Here is an 11,489-nt window from a genome sequence, read left to right as displayed (position 1 = left end):
GGAGCCAGCCTGGTTGGGAATTTTGCCAGGACCCTGGGGAACCCCCTAGTGTTTGCAATAAGTGCCATGGGATCTTTATTAACCACAGTGTTTAAGCAGTGCACAGCTGTGTGAGAGGGAGGGGAGTGTGTCTGTGTGTGTCTCATCACAAACCTTTTAAAAAATATTTTTGTACATATTCTTGAATTGATTTACATTTGGAATTTGCTTGAGTTCTGTTTCCAAAACCATTCCACAACTTTGATCCAGAAAGTGAAATACACATCCTCTTCAGAGTGGTTCCAATAAAGTATTTTTTAGATTGAAACTTTTATCTTAAATTATATATCTCATCAACATGAACATTGTGTGAACATCATGTATGTTAAAATCTACTGATTAACAATTGTCCACAATACCTGTGACGCCACTACCATTGACCATTTCCAAGGCGCTAGGTGTCATGGTAGCCTTCACGCTGGGAGTTTCCCTGAAAAACAGAACTGTGAAAGACATGGCTAAGAGCATCAACATGTGCTAGATTCTGGAACATGACACAGGTGACACAACAAGGACTTCACCAATCTGTCATGACAACAAACCCCTTTTTTTTGATTGATCAATGATTAATGTTAGTTTGATTAATGTTAATTAATGTAATACACTCAAATGGGGGAATGTAATGGGAATTCTTATTATTCATCTTCTCTGATACAAATGAGTAACTATGTCATATGATTAGGCGTGTGTGTGTCATAGTCTGCTGATTGAGTGAACATCATTGAACATTGAGTGTATGTTAAAATCTACTGATTAATCATTGTCTTGATTGTACAACATAAAATACTGCCAGAGCACTCACACATATCTTATTCGAGGTTTCCAGCCAAGATCTAATATCACACCCAGAATTTTTTGTTTTGTTTTATAATTTCTGAACAGAATAAAGTTTGTTTTGTTCAAATTGAATTTAAAGTTGTGATCACCTCCAAAATCTGTTGTAAATTCTCCCCAGGACGAAAAAGATTGGTGTCATCCACAAATGAAACATGTTTTAGTATTTTTGATACTCTACATTTATTATTTATGTACAATGACACATTTTGGGTTTAATATTGATCCCTTAGAGATTCCACAAGTCATATCTATGCATGTTCATTTGTGCTCACCAGTTTGTGCCTGATTCTTAAATAGCTTTAATCAATTCAGCACAATCCCTTTAATACCAAATACCAAACCTTACCAATGGATCTAGTAATATATTGTGATCAATGAACTAAAGATCCATAAACACTATTCAATTGAAATTTCTTCTAGTAATTCAATATGTTGATCTGTTTGTTGGAAATCCAAACTGACTGTCAGACTGCTTCTCAGTGACACAAGAACACCTGACACAGTTTCTATTAAACTGGCTTCAACTTGTGAGAAGGTGTGTTGCACCGTGTCTCCCCAGCAGGGGGAGCCAAAGGTTCAGAGCCACAGGTAGCCAGTGTAGTAATTCATACCTTTGTTATGTTTTCAACTGCTTATTGAGGTCATAGTAAGTTGAACAAGCATCCAAATGTTGGCAATCTGCTTGGACCCCAGACTTTAATGCTTGTGGATATATTTTGTTAACATTTTGTTGTAGCGTAAGTTAGTTGTAGCCTGATTGGGCTACAACCTAGAGAGTCTTTTTGTCTTTTGTGTTTTGGTTTGTGTCTTTGTGTTGAGGTTGCTTAACTGTAGTTCTTCTTTGTTTGTTATTGTGCTGTTAGCCCACCCTGTAGCTATGGATTACAAATAAACCCCCTTAAAATGCATTAATTGTTGCAGTGGCCCTTGGGAGCTGAGAAGAGGGGGGTCTCTTTCCTTGGTGTTGCTCCAGGGTTCCCCTAGGCCAGGTTGTAACAAGGCAGATAGGTCTATCACTACTCACTGACAGTAACTTCAGTGTTATTGTGTTCTGAGACTTGATGGTCATGGACCTAAACTTTTCAGGTACAATTGGGTACTGTATATCCCAGCAGGCAGGAGTCTCCAAACTGTGCTCCTGGAGAGCTACTGCCCTGTGTGTTTTAGGTATCTTCCCACTATAAAACTCCTTATCAAGTCATCTGACAAGCTTCAGCTGCTTTATAACGAATTATTTATTAGAATCAGGTGTGTTAGAGTGATGAGATACCTAAAACATGCAGGGCAGTAGCTCTCCAGGAGCAGGGTTGGAGACCACTGATTTAAAGGGCCAGTTCACCCCTTTTGTCTCTCTTACCTCCAGTAGTATATCTCCATTCGGAGTTATAGTTGTCCAGATTCTGTCTCAGATTCATGCCCTCATCTCAATCCTGTGGCTCCTTAACAAATCTAATCACCCTAAATGCTGCTTCAAAGCCTTGCAAGAATGGACCAGAGAAAGACCAGTTGTTGTATTTTGGATGTAAGAGTCCTCTGTGGCAGCTAGGATGCCTAGTCTGTGGAAAGTAAGAATAAAAAAAGAGTTTGACATACCACAGAAAAGTGTGCTGTTAACCACCCTGCCAAATTTGAATGATTAAAAAAAATCACCAAATATAAGAAATTAGGCTTCAAAGTTGTGTAAAAGTGAGCCTCTTTCTCTGCTCCCAAACGCTGTGGGAGTGCCCGCCGAGTTCACTGAAACCCCGCCCCTTACCAAATGTCACCTGTCAATCAAAGTCACCACCTCTACCAGAAACATGGACGCTACGTCTGAGAGCTTTCTGCTGCGAACTCAGCTGCTAGCTCGGCAGCTAATTCAGCTAACTGGCTAACTGTAGACTGTAGTAGTAGTAGTGTGCACTGAATATATTTTTACCTCTACAGCAGCAGGGGTGGGTTTATGATTTTCAGACCCGCCCACTAAATCCTGAACACAGAAATCTTGAAACACAGTTTGTGAAGCCTAGCTCCACAATTCAAATCTAAATGGTTGAAATGCTTTTTACACCTTTTTTAGAAATACATTTATGACCTATTTAATGTGTTTAGAAAACGTCCGAATTCACTTTACACAGTCTTTAAATGAAAACTAAATGGTAATGTCTGTTTTTGTCCATTAAGTAGCTGACAAATCAACAACCCTCATTGCACTGATGCAAAATCAAACCAAATACACACCAATGTTGAATGGGATCTTGCAGCATACTTCATAATGTGACCTACCCCTGCTGTTCCTGATGGTGTAAGCTTGTTTGTTTTGCCCCTACAATGTCCTTCACACCACAATGAAACACAAGTGTCACGTTGTTGAGAGAAGCTTCAATTTATTCACCAAAACTAAACTAAACAGTGTGCACCCGCAAGACAGTCACTTATTTAGAACAATGAGAAAAATGAGGATTGTAATATCACAGTTTGTTTAATGCAGTCTCACTCTCAAACACACACACACACACACACACACACACACACACACACACAGAGTTGGAGGACAAATGCAACAATTTTCTTTTCTTAAAAATCAAAGCTTTAACTGATGTTTTTTTTGTAATGATTGAATAAATTATGAATGGGGTCAATTCAAAAAAGGAACAGTACGACATCAAACAGGAGAAATAAAAGTGCATGAACCACACATCACAGACCCTTAATTTACTGGACATCCCAACAGAGGCGATAATAAAAAATAATTGGATCACAGTGGGACAGAGCAATAGCACTGTGGGGGAACTGTAAGATGCACGCACACCATGGGGCTGACCACATTCAGAAAAATCACATTAAATTAGAAAATTCTCAACTGAAGCAGACGCACGAACAGAACATGTAAACCCTTCTCTAAATTTGATGGCTAAAAAAAAAAAAAAAAAAGCAACAAAGAAAAATCAATAAAAAATAAATCTGACCTGACCCCACCTTCAACCCCTCCCCTGCACCTGAATAAATGCCGTATCAAAGGCCAGAGTCCATAGGGCTTTTAGCTGATTTTCTGTTGATAGTTAGAACCTGCAGAGAAGCACACAGCAGTCCACCACCCAGCTTCTCTGCTCTACAACTCGTCCTTTGGTTTGCCGCTGTCGTCCTCCTCTTCTGTACCGCCGTCCTCGTCTGTCTCCTCGTCCTGCTCGTCCTCTTCCTCCTCGTCCTCTTCCTCGCCGTCTTCCTCGTCTTCTTCGTCGCCCTCTGTGTCCTTCTTCTTGCTCTTCTCCTCCTCCTCCCTTAGTTTCCTCTCCATGTCCTCCTGCTCCTCCTTCATCTTCTTCTCTGGTCCCTGGTGGACAAACAAGACAAATTGTGTTAAAACTTATATAAATTATTAAAGTAATATGCTGTTTAACCCTTACATACTGTTCAGGGTCAGATTTGATCTATTTTGTGTACATTTGAAAGTTGTAAAAACACTTTTTTTTTGGTTTTTTTTTTTGTTTTTTTAAACTAGACCTTTCTTAGTGTGACCCACAGTATTCAAAACTGGACATAAAATGCATTTTTTTTTTAAATGTTTACATTTTGTACAGCTGATACACATTTTTATATATGCAAATGTACAATGTTGCCCTGTTTTTATTAAACAAAGTCAAATATCAGCATTAAAACATGTTGTATTCCTCATATTCTATACAATGTTCTCCTGGAAACTAAAATAGTGATTGTGAATTATTGTCTTAATCAAACATGTATTAATGACTGATGGGGAGTTTATTAATTATGAACAGTAGTTTATGTGAGGATTAGTTGACAGTGACACACAGTGTACAGTGTTGCCACGTTAAGTTCACACTGCCAGTTCTAACTTACTTTGGATTCTCTTCATATCTCAACTGTTCCTTTATGTACAACACACCATGTTTCCACACAGAAATACTATTACTATAACTATATATACACACACACAGACAATATAACAATTTTTGTCCAAAGAAACATAGTGTGTACCCATCATCCCTAGAGAAGGCCCTGAGATAAGACTTTTCTCCTGCAGAGCTGAATATAAACACTGATTAGTCAGTCTTGCTGGGTGCAGGCCTGCAAACTTCAGGGCTAGTTTGTCTATCACATCCCAAACATTTCAAATAGGCAGTGTTGTGACTGTTAATCTGGTTGGTAAATATAGACTCTGAACTGGGATAGCACTTGGGCTGTGACTCATGAAGTCTACACGAACACAAAGTACAAACAACAATGCACACTGAATAAGATATACTTTTAACTTCTTTTTTTGCCCCCTGCTCATTATTACTGCTGTGCTTTACTGTTCCCAAGTGCAGCAACAAGAATGTGATCCCTAGCTGGCTTCTCATCCCCAACAAACACAGCTACACACAACCAAGTGGGAGGTAATGCTACTGCTACTGGGAATCAAACCCCCAATGGTGGGGAAGACCCTTGGGCTGCCTTTGTTCACTGTCAATTGAATACCTTTGTGTTTTTGGACTTTTGGCCAGTACAGATAAGCACTGAAAACACAGTGTGGCATATGGGGAGCTCATCATGTTAGTGATATATTCTGAGTAGAGCCTGACCAATATATCAGTCTGTATTGGCGTATATGTTGTTCAATATGTACCAATATTTTTTTAAGTTATATAGGCAGTATTTAATTATTTAATGTACGTTTGATCCTTTTCCTTAATTCAAGTGAAATATGTACATTTTTTTTTGTTATTTAGCTAGTTTAGTTATTTATAATGATTACATTTATTGTCAAAGTGTGCCTTCATTACATATCTTTGTCATAAGTGTTTGATAACTACATTTTAGGGATCGATGCAAAAAAAAAAGTATGTTTGTGTATATAAGATGACCAGCTGGCATATCCGTATCGAATTTTTTTTACTTCTTAATATCAGCCTCCAAAAACTCAGTATCGGTCAGGCCCTAATTGTGAGCACGGTCCTACCTTTGTAACGCCCCAGGTGTCCTTCCCAAACTCCTCTGCTTCTTTGACATCGTCAGCAATCAGGAAGTTGTCAAAGATGGTGCCAGATTTAACCTGCAGAGAGTGCACATTGATACAGTATGATGTACAGTATGATGATTAGTATTACACACCTAGGCTCTGTATTGTAGTTATTACAACTCTCAACAGGTGAGTAGTCATGGTTACCTGCCACAGGTCCAGGCCCAGGACTCCTATGCTATCAAACTTGTACATGGTGGCATCTTGAGTGTACTCTGGGTTATCAATCTCAGGGTGCACCCAGGCTCCCTTGTAATCAGGGTTGTCGATCTGTTTGGGTTTCCACTCGCCCTGCAAAGACAGCACAGCATGGGTTAGGACTAGAGGTGATACTGGGTTCTGAGTATTACCTCCCTACACTTTCCTGAACCCAAAAACCCTTAAAAATACATTCATTTCTTTTCAGAAATACTAGTCAATAATTCTGTGTACCTTATATTCTGGGTTGGTGATCATGGGAGGTTCCCACTCTCCGTCCATGTCCTCGTCCCAGTCATCAGGCTTCTTGGCATCAGGGTCGGGGATGGTCTCTGGCTTTTCCCAGTCCTGAAAGACAACAACGTTTAATGGTTAGTACGTTAGTTAGTAAAAATACAATACTGTACATGGATAAGGGGCAATGCCAACAAAATATACAAACTACTACTACTTTATTATAAACACCAACAGAGTGATTTTAGATAACATGTAAGATCTAGAAAAATCATTACAATCTGTTGGAGTAGGTGCAGTTCATTTACACAATAAAGAGTAAACATCATAAAATAAGACACATGAAAAAAATAAATCAGCACACTTGAAATCAGATCAATTCAAATTTAGTTTGGGATACCAGCCATAGTTTATACATTCAACTAAAAGTATCTGACAGAATAATGGAAAGACTGGTCATAATGTGAATCATGTAAATATGATAACTGGATTGAAACAATGAATAAAATGTAGTTTAATCTAAACAAGAACATCTGAATTAGAGTGCCTCAGTTTTATGAGCGATTATTACACAGTTCATTTCATAACTAGAGTGCCATCCCAGCCAGTCATGAGTACAATCACATGATCAGCACTCAGCCAATCATACTGATCATGGTTTTGACTTTCTCTTTTGATTCAGTTGCATTTTTCTTTTCAAAATAAGAGCATCCAAAAATATATAAATCAATATATAAAGCTTAAAGTATTACAGCTAGTGTATTTAAATGTAGTCATGCTATTAAATTCACTCCTAATAACTAAAGAGGAATGACAGTGTCACACAATAAAAAACACACTTGCAGCAGTTACAGTGGAGGAGCATATGAAATGAGACTTTATGCTTTAGTGTATGCTGAAGGACTTCATACTAACACAGTTTTTACTTATATGACTGCAATCATATGATCAGCACTCAGCCAATGGTTATGGCTCTCTACTCATGTCTTTATTTCAAAATAAATCACACTAAAAAATAACATCATCAAGGACTGTTTAAAAAAAAAACAATTATCCAGATAACAATTAGCCTCCTATCAGTGTGTTTGTCTGAAGTAGATTTGAAGAACAGTGCTCTGATCTTACCTCAGGCTTTGTGTCACTGGGGTCGTCGATCTTGGCCCTGTCGTCCCAGTCGCTGGGTTTCTTAGCCTCAGGGTCCTTGATCTTCTTCGGGGGCAGCATGTCCCAGTCCTCCTCCAGGGAGCCTGACTCCACCTTTTCATTGTCGATCTTTACCTCGTACGTCTGGTCAGGATTCAGGATCAGTGTGTACAGGTGGGTGAGCTCATCATCCTGCAGAGAGGGGATGGATGGAGGGAATTCAGAGTGAACATGAAAAAGACTAATATCTAAAATATTCAACGGTCATTCATGCAGTCCCTACCTTGCATTTGATGTCTTTCTTGATGAGGTGGTTCTGGCCCTTGTAGTTGAAGATCACATGAACCTTCTTTGTGCTGTATCCACAGATGTCTGGTCCTGGAGACACACATCATCTTATGTCATTTATTTAACATTACAGAAGTAATGACTGAATTTCAGATGGCTGAATGTAAAAATGTCTCAACAGCAAAATTCAACAAGTAATACTTCCTCAAACAGTTGTGTTTCGTGGTCAGGCCTCATTACCCTTACAAGACAAACATGACTCACCAAACATGATGTAATACTGAGAGTCTCCATGCATGTCGCTCTGGTCGAGGTCAGAGGGGAAAACCTTGACGTAGCCGCCTCCACAGTCGATCTTCTGCTCATGCTTGATGGTGAACTGGATGACCAGGGGCTTTCCCTCGTTACTAAAGGGGTCAAAGCGGGCTGAGAGGGCGTAAAAGCGGGCATCCTGGCTGGTCTGGAGACCTGGTGTAGGTGAGAAAAAATAACTAGGATTGAACAGTTGTTATCAATAAGGGCTCAAAACCATTCACGGCTTTACATTACTGTAAATATTAAAAACAATATTGTTTGTGAAGTTCAGTTCCCTTGGAAAATATTTTTTTATTCTCAATCAAAATGAATCATGAATTTTTTGGAGGATGGGCCCCTGTCAAAAATGTAGTGGATTTTGGTGTTGCAGATACTATACAAGCCAACTCCTTCTCTTATCAGTGGCTGCACTGAAAGCAGCTGATATATGAAACCTCCTTTACCTACATTTGCATGATACTTGTAGTCTGCTAATATATGAGATATGTACATGCACCCATTTGTATCAATTGTCTCTGTCACAGAGTAAGCCAAACACACAACACTATACAGAATATATGAGAATGACCTTTATCAGCCTCAGCATCCCCATAGAACTTTCCAGCTGTCAGTTTCCACTGGCCATAGTCCGACTTGTGCTTTGACTCGACCCACCGGCTCTTCCATGCATCTGAAACACACAAATCCAACTCAACTGGTTATGCTTATTTCCTGTTAGGGTTAGGTACAACTGTATCATACATCTATTGCACTGCTTGTTACACACACACACACACACACACACACACACACACACACTTAAAGTTGCTGCACTGCATTTGCAGAACAACACCGGAATAAGACTTGATTTCAAAATAAAAGCAGACATTTTCTAATAGAACCAGCCTGTGGGTGCTGGCTATGACAGGGGTTTTAGTGGGGAGGGGTTTCTCTTTTACCACTAATATTGTTTTAAACGCCCATTTTAAGAATCTGTATTTCCCAAATTCTTCAGAGTTAATAGGTCAACAGCATTTTTTTTTTTTTTATTCCATCGAAGTTTTGCTTTACTTCCATCTAGTTCAGCACACTGAGGACAGTCACAGTAGTTTTGATGGACAAGTCTACAAACTGAGCTACACCAAAGATTCCTGACATGGTTCAGTAGTGTGATATCAAAAGTGAAAGAGTGTCTGACTCACATACGAGGATGTCAGCAAATTAATTATTTGGAATTCCCATAAACTGATAAATACTTGCTTGACTAAATTGTGACAACCTCCACTTTAAAAATGATAACTGAACATTTAGTTCGTTCGTACATTACTTTAGCTTAGCTGGTGTGCATTTTTTTAGCTAACACTATCTCCTGACTAACAGATATAACGTGGCCTAACGACTTCAATTCATGCAGTCAAGTCATTTCAAAAGAGTTATTTTGTTTGTCAGATATTGAAGATAAACGAGCTAATGATATAAAGGACTGGTCTATGCAGTTGGCAGCTACTTTCACAACACAATCATTCATACATGAAGGAAGAAGACATGAATACTGTACCTCCATCCAGAAACTGTTCCTTGAAGTAGACAGTAGCATCAATAGTGACAGCTATCGATGCAAAAACTGCCAGAATGGCCACTGGAAGCTTCATGTTGGTGGCGGGTAGGTAAAGAGAGCGGCTGTGAGGTGAAAGCAGCTAATAAAGCCTGCAGGAAATGTAACCTGAGAATTTCAACAGCGACGAGCCCTGCACAGATGGCCGCGGCTCATTGGGCGAGCGACTCGCCAATGAAATGAGACCACGAGTTACCTTTCGGAAAAGCTCGGGATGTGTCGGGCGAAGATCGGAGAGGGGCAGAGGCTTCCTGACAATAACGACGCGTTTCACTCATTAAATAGAGTTCAGAGGTAAAAAAACCTTTAGCCTCCACTTTGTCCTTGTGGTCCAAATATTCCAAAACGGGGGGGGGGGGGGGGGGGGGGTATTTGGCACCGGTATCATAGGCAGCATGATTACGTTTGTTGGTTCCTTTGTGTATTTACTTTGACTCAGATCAGTTGTTCCACCATAACAACAACATTATTTTCTCCTTGTTTAAACGAGAAACGTTTACCCCATATAATGAGGAAATGTAGGCTATTTCCTCATTGCCACATTGGTTAACATTAGGTTCTTATAATACATGGTAACACTTGGTGCATTTACTGTGACGAAGCTGAGCTTCAGGATTTAATAACCGATGTTTGACTTAGTCAATTATAATCTGAGCTACTTTTATATCCACTTTCTGGATTTACCTGCCGACGAGAAAATAGTCTGTATGGCATGTATGTGTAACCATGGTAACACGCATGCGCGTCAACACGTTTTCCCACAGTATGGTAAACAGCGCTTTACTGCTTGTCTGTGGATTGGACAGTGTGTCAATAACAGTGAAATTCTTTAAATATAAAAATACATAGAATACATAAATAGAATAGAGAGACTAGAGATATAATCATAACTACAGTATTGTATTTTCTGAAAACACACTGTTCAGTAATAGTAATATAGTCTACTATAATACACGTGCATATTACTGCAAGGTAGTGAGGTGCAGATTGTTAGATTGTAGACAGAATAAAGTGTACATTAATACATAATTAAAACAATATATATGCTATATGTCACTGTAAACCAACAGGACTCACCAAGCAGTATTTTAATGATGAACAAACACTGAAATGAATAATTGAACCTTTGTGTGTGAAGATGTTGCACTTTATTTGAGGAGCACTTTAACAGGTGTGTTGTTGCTGTTTACTGTCTGTATTACTGATGTTTGTCATATGGGTGGAGATGTTTACTGTGGACTGTGATGTCTATTGTAGGGTAGTGTTGGTGCCGGGTGTGTTTGTTTGTTTGTTTCCATAAGGACAAATAAAATATCTATCTATCTATCTATCTATCTATCTATCTATCAGGGCCTGACCAATAATAGATTTTTGGGGCCAATGCCAATACCGATGTTAGGATGTAAACAAAAATCAGATTGATTACTTTTGTCTTTTAATCTCTCTCTTAACTTAGCTTTAGTCCAGCTTTTATTAAACTTCATCTTCTATATTACTTTGCTTTTGTCTTTTAAATATATTTTAAACTATTTTTACTCTAATCTTTAATAAGCATCTCTTATTCCCTCTTATTTTACTTATTTATTTTATTATTTTTTTATCTATTTAATTTTTTTAAAACTTATTTTATTTACATTTTAAAGCATTTTTATTTTCTCTTGCGTGCATTGGTCTCAATTTTAGTCTTTAAACTGTTCTTTGTTTTTATGCCTTTTTTATGAGGGTTATTATTATTTGTATTTATGTATTTATGTATTTATTTTTAATTTTTTCACTTGTTCTTTCTTATTATCAGCTTGTCAATCAGCTAACTGTAAAGCACTTTGAACTATACTAGTT

The 11,489-nt window shown here is 38.5% G+C and overlaps 1 protein-coding gene across 1 annotated transcript; it reads right to left on the bottom strand.

Annotated features, from left to right (window-relative positions):
• Positions 1-3,222: 3,222 nt before the first annotated feature.
• On the bottom strand, positions 3,223-9,770 carry calr3a (calreticulin 3a). The gene is made up of 9 exons (XM_053321820.1): positions 9,594-9,770; positions 8,625-8,726; positions 8,006-8,209; positions 7,737-7,831; positions 7,436-7,645; positions 6,311-6,424; positions 6,026-6,169; positions 5,819-5,911; positions 3,223-4,189 (listed from the first exon to the last, which is right to left on the bottom strand). The coding sequence occupies exons 1-9, from the start codon at positions 9,685-9,687 to the stop codon at positions 3,968-3,970; spliced, it is 1,278 nt and encodes a 425-aa protein (XP_053177795.1). The 5' UTR covers positions 9,688-9,770; the 3' UTR covers positions 3,223-3,967.
• Between the last annotated feature and the right edge of the window lie 1,719 nt (positions 9,771-11,489).

The sequence above is a fragment of the Scomber japonicus genome, chromosome 7 (genome assembly GCF_027409825.1).
Source record: "Scomber japonicus isolate fScoJap1 chromosome 7, fScoJap1.pri, whole genome shotgun sequence".
NCBI classification, from domain to species: Eukaryota; Metazoa; Chordata; class Actinopteri; order Scombriformes; family Scombridae; genus Scomber; species Scomber japonicus.
The sequence above is the reverse complement of the archived record's forward strand: the minus strand, read 5'-3'. Positions and strand labels throughout refer to the sequence as shown.

What these genes read in the sequence shown, in the direction of transcription:
- calr3a (XM_053321820.1), bottom strand. Translation starts at nt 9,687, where the DNA reads ATGAAGCTTCCAGTGGCCATTCTGGCAGTTTTTGCATCGATAGCTGTC. An exon ending in GGATGCTGAGGCTGATAAAG is followed by an intron (nt 8,210 to 8,624) that starts GTCATTCTCATA and finishes CACCTACACCAG; the next exon opens with GTCTCCAGACCAGCCAGGAT. An exon ending in TGGGCCTGGACCTGTGGCAG is followed by an intron (nt 5,912 to 6,025) that starts GTAACCATGACT and finishes CACTCTCTGCAG; the next exon opens with GTTAAATCTGGCACCATCTT.